The following is a 22,576-nucleotide window of genomic DNA, read 5'->3' on the forward strand; positions in this document are numbered from 1 at the left end:
CCTATGACCTCCGCCTCCCTCTGTGTGTTTTCTATTTTCTTTCTTCCGCTTCCGTCTTTTATACTTTGTGTTCTTGCGGTTTTTATATTTCAATCGAGTCCTGTGGCTGGCCCCCCGGTTTGAATGTCCCTTAAAGTGTTTTCCGTTTGTTCCTTTGTGTTTTATCCCGAAATGTGTAGAACATTTATAAGGCATGCAAATGATGATCTATTGCCGGAGTGGCTCCCAAGGGATCTTTACCCCTGATTATGTAATGGATTTCAGTCTTTGAAGGAGAAGAATGGAAGTCTTGGATGTAAAAATGAGTGAACCACTTCCGGGAGTTAATGAAGTTGGAAAGCATTATTTTATTATTTTAATATATTTTTAATCAAAAGTATCTTCTCTCTTCATATATTTTATGTTCTGTGCCAAAATATACTATTTTCCCCTTGCTTTTATCTTAATTAGATGGCTGAAACCTCCTCCTTTGACCCATTTAAAACAAAAAGTGTAGTATTGCATAATTTTCAACAACAAATAAAAATGTTTTGCATAAATTAAACAACTGTCAGCATAACTTTCAACCAACGACAGCAATATATGAACTGCAAACCGAATTGCTGGCCAAATGCGAAAAGTTGGCTTAGCCGTGAGCCAAAATAAAAAAACAAAAATAAAACGAAGAGTAGAGGAGGCGAAAACTTTTGAAATAAAGTCAACAATAAAATGTGCCAATTGTGATTATGTGCCAGGAGAATATAATTAGGAAAAGCTTATAAGCTTTTCCAACCCCTAAAAAGAAAGGAAACTCAAGGTGGTAAGAAAACACTGTCATAAAATGCAAAAATGATGTCGCAAATATCCGCTAATTTAGGGTCACAATAAGAGAATCACCTCAATTAGTTGCTTATTTAATTGTTTTGAGCTTTACGCAACCTGTCATCATCATTTTCATGTTCATCGCTATTTTTCGCAGCCTGCATCGCTGATTGAATAATAATACCTCAGCCGGGATATTATATAAAAAAATATGCAACCCCATGAAGATTGATAATAATGGGAAATGTGGGCTCTGCGTCCACGTGTCCCGGTTTAGTCTGCACGCGATTCCTCCCCGACCACGATTCCGGTTTATCCACCGCCGCCGCCATTGCGTCTGCCGCCTGTCGCCAAAAAAAGTGGCTAAAAACGTGATGTGCATTGCAAATCGGCACTCCCATCACCGCATCTGTCCAAAAGGATAGAAGCTGCATCCACCACATCCTTGCATGCACCTGCCCAGCTCCCCCCGCACCCACCACGACTATATGAAACGCTTGCACTTTTGTTCGTGTCCTTCGTTGGCGGGGCGCGAGAAATTGAATAAGCTAAGGGGAATGTGGCTCGCGGTGAGAGATTTGGGATGTAAAGAGGGCTTCCTAAGTGGCAGCTCGTCGCTCAAGTGTCCATGGCCAGCATTCGCATGGGTTTCTGTGGGAATTTCACACGTCATTAGCCAGGAAAGGAAGGGTGTCCTTATGGCGGCAAAGGTGCTTGTAAATCAAAGCCAGGCTTTGATATCCTCACAGGAAATATGCTGTGCATTATGCCACTTAAACTGATTTATTAACCATTTTTGTTGGGTTTTTAATATAATTCCAAAATACAAGTGGTTTACTTAGTTACTTTATGATTTTTATTATAATTTCAGTCAGATGTTTGCAACGCAGTGAAGGAGACGTTTCCGACCCTATAAAGTATATATATTCATGATCAGCATCAACAGGGGAATCCTTCTAGATATGTCAGGAAGAAATCGATTTTTTGGCCATTTTTGGAAAATTTTATAAGGGGTTACATCATTAAAATGTTTGATTTTGATAAAAAATTGAATTTTCAAAATTTTTAAATGAAGTATGCAGATTTATTAACTGTAAAAAATCTTGCACAGAACAGTTTTCCGATTTAAAATTAATGCTCTTTTGGCCAAGTTATGATATTTTTAATTTAAAAAAATCAAGAAGTTTTTTAATATAAAAAATCAGATTTTATAATACAAAATAATATTTTTCTAAGTCAAGGAATCATTTCCGACCCCATAAACCATATATATTCTTGATCAGCATTAACATGCGAATCTTTCTAGACATGTCCGGAAGAAATCGATTTTTTGGCCATTTTTGCGAAATTTTATAAGGGGTTACATCATTAAAATTAGCAAAAATGTCCAAAAATTTTGATTTCTTAAAATTTTTAATTTGTATGCAGTTTTTTTAAATTAACTAAATTAACTAAATACTAACACAAAACTGCTTTCCGAATCGAAATTAATGCATTTTTGGCTTAGTTATGATCTATTTTAATTGTTACCTGCAAGGGTATACAAACTTTGGCTGGCCAAAGTTAGCTTTCTTTCTTAATGTTATTAGATATTCGCCCGTCTCTGTTCATATATTACGATACAAGATAATACCATATTTGGTAACTGAAACCTTCCTTTATACATCTACAAATAAATTTTTTAAATAAAAATCCTTCATAAAATGTTTGTAACTTATTTAATTGGGGAGTATGTTTCTATGAAAAATGAATACAAGTACAAATCGATTTGCATCCGCAGCAGCTGCAGCTTTAGAAACCATCCTCATCATCCTCGGCCATCTCCTTGGCCAATTCCAGGTCCTGTTGCTCTCGCTCGCGCCGCTCCTCGGCGCTCTCTAGATCCTTGCCGTAGGACTTCGGCGGGTAGCGCATGGCCTTGACGCTCTGGTTGTGTAGATTCAGGCAGAACGAGATGCGCTCGTGGAAGGCTAGCTGCGGCTCCCGGGTGCTGTAGATGTCGGTGCTCTCCTTGCTGCGCATATAGTTCTGGGCCGGATCCAGCGTGGCCTCAATCACTCCATCGCGGATGGCCTTCGATACGATGAACTCGGCGTCCTCGGCAGAGTCCAAGACCAGACGCTTGGCAATGTCCTGCGGCGAGATACGAGAGTACGAGAGTCCAATGGAACGGATAGCGGTCTTGATCACGTTGTGGCGCAGTCGGATAATCAGGGTGAAGGTGTGATCCAGCTGGAACTTGGGACCGAACTGGGAAACGACGTCGCCGAATCGCTTGAGGTTGCCCAGACGCACGGCCTGCGTGAGCTGGAAGTAGGCGCCTAGAGACTGTCGCAAACCGGCCTGTCGGAATACCACGCGCTCCGGAATGTTGCCCAGAAGCAGCTCCACCACGATGATTAGCTTCTGCACGGTCTGGCGGAATCCGATGGCGGCGTGTTGCGGGGACTTGCGCAGAGCCTGGACCAGATGTTTGTGCGCATCACTGTACTCCAGCTTGGCGGCCTTGATGCGACCCAAATAGTAGAGGAAACGAGCCCACTCGTTATTGCTGGCCGACTCTGGATACACGGACTTCTTCACCAGCTTGTCGGCCTGATCATACAAAGCGTAATGCAAATAGTTGCGCAGCAGACAGTTAATAAGCACCGCCTGACCCTCAAAATCGTTGCGCAGTGTGGCAGTGCGTAGGCGGGCGTGCAGGAAGGCGCGGATGCCCTCCAGTGAGTTCTTCAGCTCCGCCACGCGCGAATAGTAGAAGTAGGACTTGGCTCCGATCAAATCCAGGGTTCGACGGTTCTGAATCGAAATCTTAGCCATCAGGGCATCGGCGCAAACCCCCGCACGCTGCAGGTCACTGGCATCGATCAGCTTCACCAACAACAGCAGATAAAAGTAGGCATCCACCTCGGCAATCGGAGCCTTGCTCGCGACCTGCTTCTTGGGCACATCGGGCAGCTCAGTGGCGTCCTTCTCCACGGCGGGCATCAGGGCAAGAGCAGCTTCGCGATCCGCTCCAGGCGGATATATGCTCTGGGCGAGATTGCGGAAGACGACGCCGTTCAGCTTGCGGCGTGTGTTGGGCAAGTTGCGCAGCACGCGCAGGATGAAGCTGAAGGATGAAGGAGTAACCATGAAATCCGGGGTATTTACAGACCCTTCGAGTTCTTACCGCGATTCCTTTGACGACACCCCCTTCTCGATTTGGCGAATCTGCTCGCGGATCTCCAGCACGGCAGCCCCATCCTGGTTCTTCTTCTCGTCTGCCAGCGTCTCGGCGGTGGGATCCACCTCCATCTCCACGTCCTGGGCACCGATATCCACTGCGCTGGTCATTCTGTAGAACTCTTAATTTTCTTTTAATCAAAATCAAAAATGCCGAGTAATGCTTCTAGAGATGCTAACAAATCGATTTTACTATCGATAGATATAGTGTTTCTTCTTCTTCTTTCTCAGCTGGCTGACAGTGTTGGAAAGTGTAGGCAGCACAACCGATAACATTTTGCACGTTATCACTGTTACCAAACAAAACCCAAAACACGGAATGTGAATTATAGCCGCGTTATAAATAAGAAATCCAAAATGTTGCGGTACAGGCATGCGGTGCGTCTTATCCAGAGTCGCTCCTACTCGGCCGGAGCAGCCGGGAGCAGTGGAGGCACTGGCGATGAAGACAAACACCCGATTCGGCGAACATTTCGTTTGCTGGGCAACGATATGCGCAAGATAAAGGAGTTCTTTGTGCCAAAGGACCCGGTTTCCGAGGACCAAGGCGACCGTATCCTCACCCAGAGCAAATTCAAGTTTGAGGGGGAGCGTACCCGAGATCCCACACTGCCGGACGAGTTTCAAACCCACTGCGATGTGCTGGTTATTGGCGGCGGCGGTATAGGCAGCTCAATAGCGTACTGGCTGAAGGAGAAGGCGCGCGATGGCCTCAACGTGGTTGTGGTGGAGAAGGATGACACGGTGAGTGGAAAGAGTTGTAGCCTTCCTTACCTTACTGAGATACCTAATAATTACAGTACGCCAAAGCTGCCACCCGCGTCTCCCTTGGTGGTCTGTGCCAGCAATTCTCCTTGCCTGAGAACATTCAGATGTCGCTCTTTGCCGCCGACTTCCTGCGCAACGCCAGGGAACAGTTTGGCAACGAGGTGCCCTTGCAATTCACGCCGCATGGCCACTTGTGTCTTGCCGGCGAGGAACAAGCCGAAAGCCTGCTGCGTTCATCCCAACTGCAAAACGAACTTGGAGCCAGGAACGAGCTGCTGACGGCAGATCGACTGGCGACACGATTTCCCTGGCTGAATACCAAGGGCATCGCTGTGGGCTGCCATGGCCTGGAAAAGGAGGGCTGGTTCAACTCGTTGGCCTTGCTCAGCAACTTCCGCCGATCGGCCAGCGGTTACGGTGCACACTTCGTCAGCGGAGAGGTGGTGGACTTTGACTTCCATTCCCAAACGGACATATCTGTGGTCGGGGATGCCGGCTCCGACGAGGGCAACTACACTGGCCTGGACAAGGCTATCATTCAGCTATCCGATGGAACGCGGCGCACCTGCAAGTTTGCCCTGTGCGTGATAGCAGCGGGAGCCAGTTCCGGGCAGGTGGCTCGACTGGCGCGCATCGGAGTCGGTCCGGGCATGCTGCAGGTACCACTGCCCATTGACGTGCGCAAGCGTTACCTGTACGCCATCAACACGCAAGCGGAGAATGCCCCCGGCATGGCCATGCCGCTGACTGTCGATCCCTCTGGCACGTTTATACGCCGCGACGGATTGGGTGGCAACTACATATGCGGCCACAATTCGGCGGAGGAGGATGTCGGCGATAAGATGGCGGTGGATCCGCAGTACTTTGACGAGCATATCCGACCCACGCTGGCGACGAGAGTGCCCTCGCTGGGCGAGGCCAATGTGGTGGACTCCTGGGCTGGCCTGTACGAGCAGAACGTCTACGATGAAAACGGCATTGTGGGCGCCCATCCATACTACCACAACCTGTATGTCGCCACCGGATTTAGTGGGCACGGCATCCAGCAGTCGCTGGCCGTAGGCCGGGCCATATCGGAGCTGATCATGGACGGCCAGTTCCGAACCATTGACCTCTCGCGCCTGAGCTTCGACAGGCTGATTGTGGACCAGCCCATGTACGAGCTAAATAATGTTCTAAGCTAGGATTGTTTTGTTTGGTGTGCATTAAATGGGCTAAATGCATCTATTATTATTAACAAAACTACAAATTTTCTATTTAAACTGACCGGGAGCGGGTCCAAAAAGACCGACGCCCTGCTTGCTGGCGGCACGTGACGGCGCAAAGCCCAGCAGCTTCTGGATGTTCTGGCGGATGGACATGGTGCACAGGATGTACAGGAAGATGAACGAGCAGTCAGTGTAGTCATCACCGGACAGATTGCGGTGGCTGAGACCCTGGATCCAGGAGATGGGCGTAAAGGGCAGTTGGGCGACTACGCGGCCGTCAAAGATGCTGTTGAACATGCTCAGCAGGGCAGTGAACGCAAAGCCGGTGGCGAACATGGACTTCATCTTCACCAGCGACAGGTCGCGGTTGTTGTTCTTCAGCTTCTCCTCGTCCCGCTCGATCTTCTTCTTGACCGCCTTGTCCAAAGAGTCGCCATGGATCTCCTTGCGGCGCTCCACTGTAAGAGGGAACAACATGTAACCTGCTGACATGACTGGCGATTCCACAACTTACGTTTCTTGCTCTGTTTTTCCACCTCAGTCTTCAGTTTCTGGTACTTTTCCGTGCGGTATACCAGCACCCAGGTGAGACCTTTTGGGGCGCAAATGATTAGTGGCAGTCAGTTGATATCAGTTTCACTCACCTTCGCCCAAAAAGGCGGTGCACACAGATATAAAAACAATTAAAATTGTGTCGGCCCACATTTTTTCACCCTTTTAATGTTAATTGGAAAAGCTATCGATAGTCTTGATAACACTTATCACTGCAATCGATTAACCTAAACAATCGTTAAGCTCGACTGCGATATATTTTAAAGTTTAATATATTAAATTAAAATTTTTCTCTTTCCGAAAATAGAAAACTGTTTTATTTTCCAACTTTTGTTTAAATTTTTTTTTTTTATTAATTAAGATTTGGATTTGGGGACATTTTGGTGGCACTTGGGATCTCCCTCGTAGAAAATGCAATATCTAGTTTAAAAAATAAATAATATTTCTAAAACCTTAGCGAATTTAATATAAGGATTAATTTATTTGATTTCATAATTAAAACAGTGTTATTGTTTTTAGAGTGACCGCTACTTTAAAGTTTCCAAACGCTTAAGCAATTGGCGCCACGATAGCCGATAGAAAATATTCAAAAATCGATAGAAACACCTTATTTAAAATTACACCTGCAAAAGCTTTTCGAAATATACTGAGCTTTGATTTTGGCAGCATGCAGCAAAAGCGGGTTTCCAGTTATACACTCTCTCATAAACAAGACGGTTGTTGTTTCTCCATCGCTGGCGCAGTGACTGACGCCTCATCTCCCCCACATTTGTTTTTGTTGGTTGCGTGGCTTTATCGTGTGTTTATAATAACAATAACAACAAGTGATTATTAGAATTGCAGAAAGCATAACATGAACATATGCTACGAAACTTAGTGATTTTAGTTTTCCCCTTCGAGGCCACCTCCTGTGAATAAAAGCAGTTCCTTGCTTCGGTTTCGGGTTTATATTTTTTGGCCACCTCCCAGTTGCCCAGTGTTTGTTACACATTCTCTACCCCTTCCCTGACCGGCTATCCTCTCTGTCCTCTTTTTATCCTTGGCGCCACAATGGTGCGGTGGAGCGCTCGGTCGCGCCGTCAAGCGCGCCAGGATAAAGTGGAGCTATTGGCCAGCAACAACAAAGTGAACGGCGAGGACGATACGTCCGATAATGGTAAGTGGCAGGGGGAGTTTGCAAAAAAAGTTGTGGTATTATGGCAGCGTTGTGCAAATAGAGTGGACTAAAAAATTGTATAAATAAACTATCTCTGCATAGAAGGATTATTGAAAAGACCTGAAATTATTTGTAGATTTTACTTGCTCAAAGAAAGCTCAAACAATAATATTGTTATTTAAATTTTGTTGCCGTGGTTAAAGAAACCTGTTTGCATTAAATATAGTCTTTCTTCATTTCAACTGTGCTGACAAAATTCACATCAAACTTGTTTATAGTTAACTGTTAGATTTATAGAACTGTTTGAACAAATTAAGAAACGTCGAATAGCCAATTTAGATAAGTATTTTAAAGTTTATAAGGACTTTTAACGACTATTTTTTAGTTTGTTTAGCTTGTCACTCAAGTATTATTAACAATCCAATTTCGGAAAGACAGCTCTTAAGCTGGCAAAACGATTGTCATTTCTTCAGTTTGCCGATTAGGTTTTTACGAGTTCGCTTATCTTAAACGCATTTCCACCTTTTCCAGCCGCCTTCCGGAACTCCACTGACCTGACCGACCACGATGAAATCTTCTTGAAGGGATTATTGCGGAGCAATCCCAACACGCCGCACAAGGAACTGATGGTAAGTAGACCAGAACACAACAACATAAAAGTCGGGCGAAAAAATAATATTAAAGCCCGCTACAATTTCTGACCCACTTATTCCGCCCTCGAGCATCTGTTCAATAAGAAAATTGCGCACATGTATGTACGATTTTCCACATTTCCACGTTTTCCATTCGCACTCGCACACCAAGGCGCAATCTTTGTTTACTTTATTGATGGCATTGCATGCTGATTTTCGGTCTAGATAGAATTTTCCGGGCGTGTGCTTTCCTTATTACATCATTTTCCTTGGCACCCCACAAAGTAATCATTCACTCAAACCCAAGCCCTTCTGTGTGGAAATTCTGTGGCTAAAAATAATCTAATTCACCCCACAAGCCCGTTCTTGGAGAGAATTCCCTTGGTAAATGACTCTCTTGGTTAAGCTCGCTTAAAGCCACAAATGCCTCAATTGCTTTTCATCTCTTTGTCTTTTTTTGTGGCCATTATTATGGCACATTAGCACTTGCTAGTTTTTTTTTTGCTTCGCACTCGTGTATTTTCGCACTAAACTTGACCCCCTTTGTCTTGGCAGATGAGTTGGATTTTATGCATATGGGGAGGGGAGATTTTTATTAGATCATCGTGATATAACCGCTGTAATGGAATCGACTTGACCTGCAAAATATTTTCTCCTCTTAGACGCCTCTTTTGAGTTTTCTTACATGAAAGTTTGTAGCCTAATCAAATAGTAAATAATTGTGTGTTGTTTATGCGGCAAACACGCGAAGAAACTATGAAAACAATGAGAAATGATTTTTGTATTTCCAAGCCGAATTTAATATTCTCTGTGGAAAATAATCCCACTAATGGAATAATTTATAAATCAATTAAAAACCGATGGAGTTTGAATTTCTCAGTCTTACCATATAAATTTATATTAGGTTGAAATGTTATTTTGTTAACGTTATTTTGAAACTGAAGAAGATAAATTTATTTATTTTACTTTTAAAATAAAGAGCTTCTTGCAGTACTCTATTTTACACTATTTTTAGCAGCCTTAAACAAGGTTTGCTGAAACAAAACAACAATCCAAGACGGCAAATATAATGGAAAGCGACATCGCGTGACGCGTATAATTAGAATCCAACATTTTCCGAGGAATTTTCCTGGGCAGGTTGATTCGATTGTTGGTTTTTATGCTGCGGTCGGCCGACTGCTGTTGAGAAAGGCAGTGAAAGTAATTAAACCCACGAGTCACGAGATAAGAAAATATGAAATGTCACTTACCATTTCCATTTCGAATTCCGATTCCTCCTCTGACTTCCCTTTGAACACTCCCCCAATTTTATGTAGATTACATAAAATAAGGCAGTGTCAACTCGTTGACTACACGCCCCAGAGAAGAAGTCGGTTTGCGTTTCTGTGTGTGAAAAAGAAAACCGGTTTTGAAAACATTTTTCAACGTAAAATACAAATAACACATGCCTGTTCCGACGACGCTTTTTATGTTACCTGAGTTCAGTTTGAAAACGATGCACAAAAAGCGCTTAACTTGTTGGCCTACTAATGCAGCTGAGAGAGCCGCAAGCCAAGAGCTTTGAGGTGGTAAGAAAATGTTTGAGTTGGCTTCAAGATGCTGTTAAAAGACCACCATGGCTGTTGGTAGGAATGTGCAGAAATGTTACAGCAAGACCTTTACAATTAGTATTTCCTCTAAGGAAAAAAGGTCATAGAAATATAAAAGCTTTAAATAAGAAATATAATTTAACAGTTGTTAAATTAAGACAGGGCATTTACAGATAGTATTTTAAATGCTTAAAACCCAACTTCCTCCTAACAATTACCCAAATAAATGCTTTGTTAAACCTTAATTAGTACTACCCACATGAAGCCACTACGTTTTTCTCTCTGTGTAAATCCAAAGCATATATTTAGCAGCGCTGACCCCTGTTAACGCAAGCTTGCATTTGAGCCACTGTTAACTGTCACTTAACAGCGCTGCGTACAGTTGTAACTTGCCCCACGCTGAGCTTTTCCACGCACACTAAGTCGCTCAACACACGGCAAGCTAGCGAGTGAGCGGGACAGTACGATGGTTAGCCCTCGATTCGAGAGCTTGTGAGTCAGATTCAGTTTTCAGTTTCAGTTACTTTCGAGCAGTGCTAAGGTGAGGTTGGGTCCAAAATTCCGGTTTAAAGCGCGCGTTACGGTCTATTGTGGCTCATTCGAATGAGTGAGCATTGATCTGCAGCTGTATTGGTGCTAGTGTCTGTGTGTGTGTGAGAAGAGCGTGGCTTAAACGGGGCGGCATATGCAACAGTTAGTTCTCTCTGACTCTGGCTCTCCTTGTTTCCGCTCTCGGCAAACGTTTATTAAATTAAATACGACATTTTCACATAAAAACGTGAAAGGCAGGTGCTAAAACTGCAGATCAATAAATCGTAGTGAAAAAGGCTAAATTGGAGCAGTTATTATTGTGTTGTGTGTGTTACTGCCTTGGTTACCCCGATTCCGGGAGCTTTGACGAGCTTAAACTGATGACGTAGTCGCCGAGAATTGTTTTACTTCGCCCCCCCCCCCCCCTCGCATTGTGTAACCTGGCCAACAACAGACTTGGCCATGTTTTGGCATTTCCAAAAGAAACCCAAAACTCTACACTATCAAAAAACAAACGCTCAAAAGAAACACTAATACTAATCGGCCAAGAGAGAGGCTCTCCCGCACACACACGCAGAGCTAGCCGCTCTTTTGGCTTTAACTGTTCACTCGCGTTTTGGGAGTGGCTCCCCAAAAAATAAAAAAATAATATATAAACATATAAAAAGGCATAATAGCAACTGTAAATCTAATTAAATAGACACATTTGCGGGCAGACAGCCATTAAAATAGAAGATTTGAGCAATATCAAAATAAAAACACATGTTACTTAGCATTAAATATCCGCGAAAATGTTAAAATAAAATAATTTATTAATTGAAAAAGTTAAAATACCTGGAAAGGCTAAGACAACTGAAAATAATATGTCAAATAAACCAAAATATCCATGTTGAAATGCTTCAGAATTGTAAAAAAAGTAAACAATCATTGACATAAAATTGGTTTTAAAATATATACAAATTAAAGACCTATTTGTTAATATTCAGATATTTTAGGTTGAATTTCCCCAAAATTTATTTCAACCTTCGCACGTCTCACGTCGAAAAACGAGTAACACAACGCATTCCGTTGTTGTTTACCTGTTTCTCTTATTTTTGTGCCAGTGCGTCTAATTAACAGTTTGCTTAATTAGTAAGCACCTGCTGCTACAATATTTTTTTAAAATTACCGTTGACATGACGAAAACATTTTGTCGAGTGGAGGTGAAAGCCCTTTGCTGGCACACCAAACCATCGGGAAAAAGTATCAATTCCAATTGTGGGTGTGTGCAAAAAGCAAGAAAAAAAAGGGTGGAGATTATCGCGTCGCGTGGGGCTTCTTCACTCATTTTTCACACGGAAGAATTACGTTGATATGGCCTGAACTGAACGGATAGCAATGCTTGGCAGATTAAGAAATAAATATAAGTAAACACAAGTCAGCGATATCTCAATTCCAGGATTACTCACGACGAAAAGAAGGAATCGTTGAAAAAATAAAGCTATTCAAGCAAATATTGCTATAAAGATGAATGAATTTTTAACTGAGCGATTGAAAGGAAGTGTAGTCACATTGAACAAAAGAAATAATGCAATTTTCCCTTTTAAAAAACAAACATGTAAGACATTATAAATATTCATTTAAGATACAACTTAATGTTGCATAAATAAACCTAAAATTCCCAACATTTCATTCCGTTTTCTCCAAGAAAAGGTACTAGAAAAGTTTCCGAGAGTATAGTAGTTCTTATAGCAGATGCATTTTTGTACTTATCAAACGCTCTGGAGATAGTGTTTCTCATCAATTTGCAGAGAGCGAAAGAGAAATGCCTTTCCGTCCCACGTGAATGCACATAAATATTGCATGAGTTGACTCACAGATGACTTTCCCATCGTCGTGGCCACAATAAAGAATACACTTCAGAAAGTTTAGAGGGGGAAGAATAATACACAGGCAACAAAGAATGTCGGAAGACGAAATTATGTGCAATTAAAGCAGAAAATTCACTTTCCATGCGACCCAAATTCAAATGGCAAGCGACCCAATTTTTGACCTAAGACTCCAAATATTTTCTTGTCTCTTTTTTTTGAGCAACAGCTCCAGAGTTCAAAGGGGGTTAAGTGGCAGCGAGAGAGGAAACAAGAGGTTGGAGGCTGCCCGAAAAAGCCCGGACCAATTAACGCACTCACTCAATTAAGTCCGGGAGGCATCATAACTTGACCTAGGGCAGGCACGCCCCAGACGAAGCCCAGCATTTAATTAGCCGCACATGACAGCAGTCTTCATTCGGGGTTTCATCTTCTTTTCTTTTTTTGCAGCTTAACCCCACGGAACCACAGCCAGTGCCCCTCTTCCTGCCCGCCCATCTGAACAATAAACCGATCTGCGACGACATTATTCGCAAGTTCTCACCATCGAGGCGTCTGGAGTCCCGAGAGCTCGCCAAGCTTCTCGCCCAGCCACATTTTCGTGTAAGTAATCGAGGAAAGTAATGGAAAGAAAATTAAATCAATTATATACATATGGTCAGAAGTTATATACCATGAAATCAAAATTTACAAGTTTCTACAGATTGCAAAATGTACTTTCGACATTGCGTGGGCAATCAGAGAAATTGATTTTAAAAATCTTCGCTTTGTTTTCACACTGAGATACTGGAAATAGTTTCGATTAACAGCAATATCAACGTCTAAAAATCTATTGAAAAAGCATTCCATAATAATAACATTTGTATATACAATCAAATTGCTTTAAAAATGTAACAAACTTTGTTAATTTTGGTCGGAAAACATTCTTATTCATCACAATTACTTTAAAAATGTTATTTCCCGATAGAAAATTTGTTTATTAAAAGCTTTTTAAGATGTTTATCATTACTATTTCCTGTCAGCATCCATTTTTCTTTGGAAAAATAAAAAAGCGAAATCAGCTAAAGCTTAAGATGATTAGATGAATAAACAGACAACAGAGCTCTCTTCCGTCTCTGATAAATCTTGAGTGAAAAAATAAATATTTTTCCACAAACAACCCTACATTTAAAACAATATATAATCTTAATATTAATTATATTTTATTATTTTCCAATAATTATTTCATTTCAGGCCCTTTTGCGTGCCCATGATGAGATAGGGCAACTTTACGAGCAACGACTGAAAGCTGCCGGCGGCTCCACCACCCAACTAGAGATCGCCAGTCAACGCCAATCCGGTGGCTACCTATACACCGAGGACATTCTCAGCACCAAGATGCCAGTGGAGACCATTAAGATGGTGGGCCTGCGCCGTGATCCCAGCAAGCCGCTGGGACTGACCGTGGAGCTGGATGAGTACAAGCAACTGGTAGTGGCCCGTATCCTAGCCGGCGGTGTAATTGACAAGCAGAGCATGCTGCATGTTGGCGATGTGATCCTGGAGGTGAATGGCACTCCGGTGCGCAGCCCCGATGAGCTGCAAGTGGAGGTGTCGCGGGCCAAGGAGAATCTCACTTTGAAGATTGGACCCAATGTCGATGAGGAGATCAAGAGCGGTCGCTATACTGTGAGTGGGGGTCAGGTAAAACAGAATGGCATCGCGGGTCTCGAGACGGGCAAGAAACTAACGGTAAGTTTGATGTTTGCTTGTCTACTTTGTGGGGAGAATTGGGATGAATTCATCCCAAAAAGGTTGCTGCTTGCTTGCATGATTAGTGATAATTTCCAAGTTTTGTTTGTAGTTGAGCTTCATGAAAATTCAAATAATGAAATTACTGTACATTAAAATGAAGATAAGTTTACTTTTCTGTATGCTTGTTATGCCTTGATCTTTTTTATCTCGGTTTTGTAATGAAACATATCGTTACATTTTGATATGAAATCATTAGGTAGTAGAATTTATATGTTTTATTATGTATCTTCATTTATTTGAGAGGCTTATATACCCTCCAGCCACCTAAAATGTTTATTAATATCAGATAAATAGTTCATCTCCGACCAAATTACCGTCAAAATTCTCAAATCACTTGCAACTAAGTAAGTAAATCTTGGTTTTGGCAATCATAAACCATTTAAAACTGTTTATTAATTAAAAATATAACTTTATTTTGCTTATAAACAGTGTTATATGCGTGCCCTGTTCACATACAATCCCTCGGAGGATACCTTACTGCCATGCAGGGACATTGGATTACCCTTCAAGTCGGGCGACATTTTGCAAGTGAGTTTAGAAAGCGACTTAAACGATTGATTTTTTCAAATAACTGTTTATGATTTAATGTAGATCATCAATGTCAAAGATCCCAATTGGTGGCAGGCCAAGAATATAACCGCGGAGTCTGATAAAATCGGTCTAATTCCATCCCAGGAGCTGGAGGAGCGACGCAAAGCCTTTGTGGCCCCCGAGGCGGATTATGTGCACAAAATAGGCATTTGTGGCACAAGGGTGAGTCTATATTTTATTTGTTTTAAATTTAATTTAATTTTAAACATTTATTCTTTTCGAAATAGATCTCGAAACGGAAGCGCAAGACCATGTACAGATCGGTGGCAAACTGCGAATTCGACAAGGCGGAACTATTGCTCTACGAGGAGGTCACCCGCATGCCTCCCTTCCGCAGGAAAACCCTGGTTCTCATTGGTGTTTCAGGTGTTGGCAGGCGAACGCTCAAGAATCGTCTTATCAACAGCGATGTGGATAAGTTCGGAGCTGTCATTCCTCGTAAGTTATATAATATAATATAAAAATATTAATAATTTAATATATTTTACAAAACTATTCCAGATACCAGTCGCCCCAAGCGCGCCTTGGAGGAAAACGGCGTGAGCTATTGGTTCATGGATCGTGAGGAGATGGAGGAGGCGGTGAAGCAGAACGAGTTCTTGGAGTATGGCGAGCACAACGGCAACCTATACGGCACCCACTTGCAGTCCATCAAGGATGTGATCAATAGCGGACGCATGTGCATTCTGGACTGCGCACCGAATGCCTTGAAGATCCTGCACAACAGCCAGGAACTGATGCCATTTGTCATATTCGTTGCCGCACCGGGAATGGAGCAGCTCAAAACTATCTATGCGGATCGGAGGGCCACGGGCTCCAATAGGAATTTATCAGTATGTTTTAGATAGATCCCTTAGAAGGCACTCCTTTAATCCGAGCACTCGTATGTATCCACAGTTTGACCGCCAGAGTTCCATAAGATTCAGCTCAAGACGCGCCCGTACGCTCGAGTCCCTAGCATCACTGTATGAGGTAAAGTTGGCGTCCCTTGTTACACGAAAAACTGCATTTAAAATGTGATGAAATCACTCATCCGCTTGATGCACCTAGGCAACCCTTGTAGCCCTAGTAGATCTCTGCCTGAACACCCAAACATTGCTTAACACATTCGATTTGTATCGTTCGTTTCAACAGGACGACGACCTGGTGGCCACCGTCGAGGAGAGCAGCTTTGTGCAGCGCAAGTACGAGAAGTACTTTGACATGGTCATCGTGAACGAGGACTTTGACGAAACGTTCCGTCAGGTGGTGGAAACTCTGGATCAGATGAGCCACGAGGAGCAGTGGGTGCCCGTCAATTGGATCTACTAGAATGGGGAGAGACACACTGCAGCAAAATCTACGAATAAGCTTTCGCAATTTCGCCTTCTTGCATATAGACAAGGAATATACATGAAAAATCTATTGCTATCACAATAATCAAAGGAATATCTCAGTAATCGAAGCTACAAAATCCCAGCACTATACAAAATAATTACAAAAAGCACTGAATCCTACAGGAAACAGTATATTGTTGCTGACATTTTCCTCTTGAAATGTTTCAATTATGTAATGTATATATGCAATTTTTGTTGTATAATTTAAAATGTGTGCCCTCCGTTTGCGATTCAGTTTTTATTCTTAAGTGTAAGCCTATTTTTACGAAACGAATTCGTCCATTTTACAATCTCTTATTGTTTATTTATATAAAAAAACAATCTACGTTTATGTGTCGATGCATATCTCTTTTCAGTTTTGTAATCTTAACGAATCTCCTCAGTACAACAATCCTTTCTGCCAATAAATATTTCATATAGTTTATAGATTTGTTTAACGAACTAGTTAAAATATTGACGTGTATTAAAAAAAAGAAAGATATAAATAAAAGTATGAATAAATTTGGCTCAAAGAAATTTGATTTTTGTATTTTAAATTACAAATATATGATAAAAATGTACATATATTTTTATTACCCAGTAAGGAAGTAATGAATCTTTGCATTAAATTTATTTTAAAGTAAGTATTTTTGTTTGAAATTATCTATTATAGAAAGAAGCAAAGTTTAATTTACGTACATGGCTAGATCGATGTTAATCCAGAATATGTACATGGTATACTTTAAGGGGTCAGAGAGCCTGTTCCATTGCATCTGGTCAAAATTAATAAGCAACCTAGTCTCTCAAAAAGCTTTTTCTTGATGAAACATTAAAAAAATGTTCTTTCCCTTCAATAAAAATGATAATTTATGTACACAAAATACACGTTTATGTAACGTCCACAGTACAACAATCCTTTCTGCCAAAATATTAATCTGTATTGGCTTAAAGTTTGGGTAATTTTGTTATTCCTTTAGCCAGGCCCCAAAATACAATTTATTTACTGAAAGTGTGTTTGTATAATGCCAAGCATTCTTAAACAAAATATATGTGTAGTAGGGAGCAGATACTAAATTAAGAGTTATAAATGCCAAGGGACTTCTCCACCACGGCATGGGGCTGGCGCATTTGCTCGTTGTACTCGGGAAGATTCATGAAGTCCTCAAAGCCGATGGTGTCGTAGCGTCCAGTCAAAACATCGTCCATTAGGTTGCTAAATAATAAAAGATTATAATGAAGTTAGTTGGTAATTATTGAATAGGAAGGTTATATCAAGAAAACAGCTCAAAACGGCGGTAGGTTCGACTGAGACTATGTTTTTGGTATTGGAAAAGCTGAATTAATGACTTTGATCATCAGTTTAGGTTACTAAGGGAATGGAAATACTCATCCCATGTCGAGTACCGCACCAAAAGCTTCTAAAAGAACACCTACCTGGAGGTAAGGAATGGTAGACGACCCACTTGGCGGGCGGCGAAGCGTTCCATGCCCATCTTCAGAGGAACTCCCAGGCCCTCGCGGTTGCGCAGCATCTGCATGTCCAGATTGTACTGGTGCTCGTTGTAGGTCAGCTCCGAGTCCCGCAGCCGGTGGACGTGAGCCAGTTGGTTAAAACAATTGGCCTCCGTGGGCATGCCCACCCTACCGGCGGCGTTCAGCACGGTCACCTCCACGGGCTTCACTTTCAGCGATGATGACTCGTTCTGTGTCGGATTTGGGACTAGATTAGTACCTCCACAACATGCTTAAGGACATTAACTTACCATTTTGTTGATAATTTCAAAGATTTTAGGATATTATAAAGGAAATCGAATGATTTACAAAATTTCTTGTTGAATGACAAACAAATTTCAGCAACAGTGTGGCCAGCTGTCAAATTATTATGGACGTTAGCGCTAGTACGGAAAACTGTTATAAGCTGTCAAAAATTGGTTCATGAAATGGGTTAGCAGAAAAACAACTGTTATAAGATATTAATAAATTAAGGTGAGAGTCTTTGATAAAAAAATCTTTTTGTAAATAAATTAAAATTTGTTTTTAATTAATTGGTTTGGGAATATTTATAAATTAGGGCATAAGTTTATTATAAATCGCATTATGAAAAGTGAGAATTTAACATCGAGCAAAGTACTTGGTACGTGGTACAAAGTTAATTAAAAATTTTAAATAATGCTATGTCGATGATCTAATACTAATACAAGATTTAATAATAATAATCGTAATAAATTTAATTGGGTAAAATACACGTTACAGAATGGAATTGAAGAAAAAGAATAACCCAAAAATTTGAAGGAAGTAAATTAAACAATTTCTTCCATTTTTTATTTGAATTTTTCTATAAAATGTTAACTATTACAAAAAAACATTTTAAACGGATGGTATTTCAATTTTTCCAACATTCAATTTAATTTACTGTTTTGTAAACCAAAAACCAACACTGAAAAGCTTTTTGAAATAAAACTAGTCCGTTTTTTTTTTTTTTTTGATTAACTATGATCGATTTTAAAATTATTTATTTTATATTATTTTATTCGATTTGGAGCAAATGCAATTTTTCATTATTTTGCTAAAGAACATCATACAAATTGTTATGTTTTGTTATACCCTTGCAGGGGATTATAATTTCAGTCAGATGTTTGCAACGCAGTGAAGGAGTCGTTTCCGACCCTATAAACCATATATATTCTTGATCAGCATCAACAGGGGAATCTTTCTAGATATGTCCGGAAGAAATCGATTTTTTGGCCATTTTTACAAAATTTTATAAGGGGCTACATCATTAAAATTTTTGATTTTGATAAAAAATTGAATTTTCAAACTTTTTAAATGAAGTATGCAGATTTATTGGCTGTAGAAAATCTTGCACAGAACTGTTTTCCGATTTAAAATTAATGCTCTTTTGGCCGAGTTATGATATTTTTAATTAACAAAAAAATCAAGAAGTTTTTTAATATAAAAAATCCGATTTTATAATACAAAATAATATTTTTCTAGGTCAAGGAATCATTTCCGACCCCATAAACCATATATATTCTTGATCAGCATCAACAGGCGAATCTTTCTAGACATGTCCGGAAGAAATCGATTTTTTGGCCATTTTTGCAAAATTTTATAAGGGGTTACATCATTAAAATTAACATCAGAGAATTGCCCTTATGTACATACATACTTCCCGAAGTTAGTTTTCTTTCTAGATTATATTTATTGTATTAATGTATTATTAATATTCAAATATTTAAAATACTATATTAAAATAAATTAATGATATTAAAACACAATTTAAAGAAATTCTTTTTGTGACTGAAAATAAATTTACGAACGTCACTTTCGAATGGGGAAAAACTTGTGTGTCTGCCTGACTTTGGGTCGACGTAAATTTGTTTTATTAGCGCGTTTAGCACGTTTGGTCAAGTGACGAACCTGAGTGCTGTGATTAATTACACCCTCGCCTGGCCAGCAACGGATGGAGTAGATGTGTCTCAGTCCGAGCTCTAATCAATTCGATCAACAACAAATCGAACTGAAAAAAAAACACAGGCTCCGAGTGTTGTTTTCCTTTTTTGCGCCCACACCTTTTAGCGGCTTTTATGATCTTGTGCTCCACAGAGCAGCGATTCATTTGCATCCAGTGACAAACCACACGACAGAGTTTAATTAGTGCATGGTCACTAATAAACATTTCGGTGCTACAGTGTGTTAATCAAACGCCCGCAACAATAGACGCAAACTGTCTCCGGCCGAACCGATCCGATTTGAACTTGAAACCGAAAAAAACAATAACCGGATGGGAAATATGTATACATAGCTTTGGAAAAATATTACAGCAGCTAACTAAATGATTTTGTTATTTACAATTTCCGTAATTATTTATGTGGGGCCTTTGCTTTTTAAGTATAAATAATTTATTATGCAAAGTCTTCTTCTTAATGCTGTGCGAATTCCACTGCCTCAGAAATTAAGTTGGCCAATTTCAAATTGTATATTATGATAATTGGGCTTCAATATATTATATGGATTCAATTATTGATAATAAATGTGTAATTATTATTCATAAAATACATGCCGTTTTCATTATCATAAATTATTGTAGACTTAAGCTTATAACATTTGCATCAACTTTATTTTAAATGAATGAACACTATTAATAGAAATCGCAATTAGATAATAGACATTCGATTTATAGAGAGCCAACTGATTTTAGTCATATTTACGGCATCTAGTTGATAAAAGAGGCGATTTTGATTTTGGTAAATTGAGATGTTTGCAACTTCTAGAGAGCCATAAAAACTTTAAGATACACAAATAGCAAGTTTTAAAACTTGGTCTTTTTTTTTTGTGGCCACTCCCGTTCTATGTTTCTTCTTAAAATATCTTTTATCGATTGATTTATGGCGCTTATACTTTCCGTTTTACAACCGCCGACCAATTAATACATAGTAGACGAGTCTGTAGCGAATCAACCCATTTACCAAGTCGAATATAAATGTGTATATATATGGGTATATGAATGCCCAATCGAAAGAGTCAACTATGTATGGTCGGATGGAGATCTCAGGGCGAGAAGATCGAAATGTAAAAGTCAAATAAAAATATAACGTCCCAGAATTAACATTTTTTCACAGCAATAAATGCATAAAAGTCAAAGATGTGTACACAAAAAAAAGGAGGGAACACATGGGCGCAACTGAAGGGGTCTGATGGGATCTGGAAATTCTCTTTGAAGGCAGCTTGATTAGCCGTCTATTCTTACTGGTTTTGGACACTTAAAATAATGATGGTTGAGTAGAAAATTAAAAAACTATATGAAAAATTTAAAGACCCCTTTAAAAGCCACCTCTTAAATTACTACATTCTTAAATAGAAATTTTTAAAATAAAAATAAATTACTATAACTGGATACCTTTCAATATCTCAACAAATTAGCCCCCTTATCCCGTTATATATCTCTTTCCCTCAGTGTACAATTACACTCTTTTATGTATGACGTATATAGTATAAAATTTATAATCTTTTGCAGCCCGTCTCCGCTGGATGCTGCACATCGTCTTTGGCCATTGTCGACGCTAATAGAGACATACGGCATCCACTGGGAATTGGGATTGATCACGGATCGAGATCGAGCTCGATTCCGAGGCAGCAGGCTGAGCAGGCTTCGTTAACAGCAGAAAAATGGAAAAAGTTTCGTTACTTTTCTCGGCAGCCATAAACTTTTATGGCAGCCAGTCGCAGCGGAAGACTAGGACAATGGATCTGGGATCGGGGATCAGGGAGCAGAGCAGCTGTAAGCAGCAGTCGGAGTCGAGATGATTGGGCATTATGCCGGACCAGAGTACGGGCTATCCGGTATCGTTCTTCTTTTTTTTTTTTTTAATGTCCATAGGGGTCGTCGCTGCCGCTCTTTGACGATCCGATCCTCCGGCTCCCATGGGTGCCAATTAAGATACGAGGAAGAGGGTTGGCGCTGTCAATGGAGGAGGGGCAAGTGCTGCTCTGGACCCTATTAGCAGCCATATTGCTGGCACACTTAGAAAAATTCAAGGGCCTCAAGGAGCAACCATCAAAACGTCGAGTTGTAATTCGTAAGAAATTTTAATTTAGGTTTTACTAAACATTTCTTACTTTTATTAATTTATTTTGGTTTAAAGTCTAGAGTTACGATTTTCTTTGAGAGTTTACATTGCTCTACGTTTTATAATCAATTTTTTGGTTTACTAACCTATTAAAAACCAACACAGAAAAGCTTTCCGAATTGCAATTAATAAATTATTCGCTTAGTTTTTCTCGCCATGTAACTATGTGTGTATGTCTGCCATAAAAGTTATATCCCGTTCGTGAGTGATCTGAGTAAGATCGGAGCGTACACTCTTTATGGCCCCCATTCGCTATGTATGTACGATCGATCCCCTTCCCTCCATTGGCCAACTACCAGTGCCTTTGCCTGCAACCAAAGATACATTGGCCATAAATCAGCCGGCTGAGTGAGAGATGCCCGAATATCCGTGATGCATTTTATCCATTTTTGAGAATGTCAGTAAGTCGGCGGGGGAAAGGAAATGGCGGACGCAAAACATAAGCTGTGAATTCGACGTAATTTTGGCAGCGGCCTGTTGTGTAATGCAGTAGCCGGAAAACAAGAAAAAAAAACGAGAAGGAACCAAAACAAAAGGCGTCGGCAAAAGTCAAAAAACAATTTCGTTACGCCAGGATGACCAAAAGGCCAGCGACCACCGACTGGCGTCCAGAGTGCAGCAACACAACGGGTTGAGGAGCAAGGCAATTCCACCAAATCGAGCTATATATGCCATATATCTCAGCCGATCTCACCGATCTTTCGAGTTGTGCATGAAACCGAAACAGAAACAAATGCAAACACACACTGCAAGTCCGCTCCCAATTTGGTGTATCTTTTTTGGCGTGTAGGTGCGAAAACGTCGTCCAACTTCCTTTATCGGGTTTATCCGGCCCAGGGCGGCGGTGCATGTGTCTCTCTGGCTATTTTGCATCGCATAAAAGTCAAAATATTTTCG

General features: G+C 40.7%; 5 protein-coding genes and 1 long non-coding RNA gene across 6 annotated transcripts; 2 read left to right on the top strand and 4 right to left on the bottom strand.

Moving 5' to 3' along the window:
* Window positions 1–2,502: 2,502 nt before the first annotated feature.
* On the bottom strand, window positions 2,503–4,230 carry Rpn3 (regulatory particle non-ATPase 3). Its single transcript, XM_017177476.3, has 2 exons — window positions 3,974–4,230; window positions 2,503–3,913 (listed from the first exon to the last, which is right to left on the bottom strand). Exons 1-2 carry the CDS (start codon window positions 4,135–4,137, stop codon window positions 2,593–2,595), a joined length of 1,485 nt encoding a protein of 494 aa, XP_017032965.1. The 5' UTR covers window positions 4,138–4,230; the 3' UTR covers window positions 2,503–2,592.
* Window positions 4,231–4,268: 38 nt separating this feature from the next.
* Window positions 4,269–6,036, top strand: l(2)37Bb (lethal (2) 37Bb). The gene is made up of 2 exons (XM_017177475.3): window positions 4,269–4,770; window positions 4,827–6,036. The coding sequence occupies exons 1-2, from the start codon at window positions 4,384–4,386 to the stop codon at window positions 5,976–5,978; spliced, it is 1,539 nt and encodes a 512-aa protein (XP_017032964.1). The 5' UTR covers window positions 4,269–4,383; the 3' UTR covers window positions 5,979–6,036.
* LOC108082171 (calcium load-activated calcium channel) lies at window positions 6,005–6,775 on the bottom strand. Its single transcript, XM_017177477.2, has 3 exons — window positions 6,647–6,775; window positions 6,517–6,594; window positions 6,005–6,460 (listed from the first exon to the last, which is right to left on the bottom strand). The coding sequence occupies exons 1-3, from the start codon at window positions 6,705–6,707 to the stop codon at window positions 6,048–6,050; spliced, it is 552 nt and encodes a 183-aa protein (XP_017032966.1). The 5' UTR covers window positions 6,708–6,775; the 3' UTR covers window positions 6,005–6,047.
* A 552-nt stretch (window positions 6,776–7,327) lies between these two features.
* Window positions 7,328–16,586, top strand: vari (MAGUK p55 subfamily member vari). Its single transcript, XM_017177474.3, has 10 exons — window positions 7,328–7,710; window positions 8,242–8,339; window positions 12,760–12,912; window positions 13,543–14,040; window positions 14,533–14,631; window positions 14,695–14,856; window positions 14,922–15,132; window positions 15,196–15,527; window positions 15,592–15,666; window positions 15,829–16,586. The coding sequence occupies exons 1-10, from the start codon at window positions 7,605–7,607 to the stop codon at window positions 16,003–16,005; spliced, it is 1,911 nt and encodes a 636-aa protein (XP_017032963.1). The 5' UTR covers window positions 7,328–7,604; the 3' UTR covers window positions 16,006–16,586.
* LOC138927921 (uncharacterized) lies at window positions 9,327–9,952 on the bottom strand. Its single transcript, XR_011444379.1, has 3 exons — window positions 9,818–9,952; window positions 9,593–9,725; window positions 9,327–9,521 (listed from the first exon to the last, which is right to left on the bottom strand). It is a non-coding gene; the product is annotated as an uncharacterized lncRNA (long non-coding RNA).
* A 408-nt stretch (window positions 16,587–16,994) lies between the features above and the next one.
* Pomp (proteasome maturation protein) lies at window positions 16,995–17,968 on the bottom strand. Its single transcript, XM_017177478.2, has 3 exons — window positions 17,813–17,968; window positions 17,484–17,752; window positions 16,995–17,262 (listed from the first exon to the last, which is right to left on the bottom strand). Exons 1-3 carry the CDS (start codon window positions 17,813–17,815, stop codon window positions 17,124–17,126), a joined length of 411 nt encoding a protein of 136 aa, XP_017032967.1. The 5' UTR covers window positions 17,816–17,968; the 3' UTR covers window positions 16,995–17,123.
* Window positions 17,969–22,576: the final 4,608 nt, after the last annotated feature.

Source organism: Drosophila kikkawai, chromosome 2L, assembly GCF_030179895.1.
Source record: "Drosophila kikkawai strain 14028-0561.14 chromosome 2L, DkikHiC1v2, whole genome shotgun sequence".
NCBI lineage: Eukaryota > Metazoa > Arthropoda > Insecta > Diptera > Drosophilidae > Drosophila > Drosophila kikkawai.

Coding starts and splice junctions, on each gene's coding strand:
- Rpn3 (XM_017177476.3), bottom strand. CDS start 4,137: ATGACCAGCGCAGTGGATATCGGTGCCCAGGACGTGGAGATGGAGGTG. Junction 3,914..3,973: donor GTGTCGTCAAAGGAATCGCG/GTAAGAACTCGA, acceptor TTCATCCTTCAG/CTTCATCCTGCGCGTGCTGC.
- LOC108082171 (XM_017177477.2), bottom strand. CDS start 6,707: ATGTGGGCCGACACAATTTTAATTGTTTTTATATCTGTGTGCACCGCC. Junction 6,595..6,646: donor CACCGCCTTTTTGGGCGAAG/GTGAGTGAAACT, acceptor GCGCCCCAAAAG/GTCTCACCTGGGTGCTGGTA. Junction 6,461..6,516: donor GGAAAAACAGAGCAAGAAAC/GTAAGTTGTGGA, acceptor TCCCTCTTACAG/TGGAGCGCCGCAAGGAGATC.
- vari (XM_017177474.3), top strand. CDS start 7,605: ATGGTGCGGTGGAGCGCTCGGTCGCGCCGTCAAGCGCGCCAGGATAAA. Junction 14,632..14,694: donor AGTCGGGCGACATTTTGCAA/GTGAGTTTAGAA, acceptor GATTTAATGTAG/ATCATCAATGTCAAAGATCC. Junction 15,133..15,195: donor GTTCGGAGCTGTCATTCCTC/GTAAGTTATATA, acceptor AAACTATTCCAG/ATACCAGTCGCCCCAAGCGC.
- Pomp (XM_017177478.2), bottom strand. Junction 17,263..17,483: donor CTACCATTCCTTACCTCCAG/GTAGGTGTTCTT, acceptor TTTATTATTTAG/CAACCTAATGGACGATGTTT.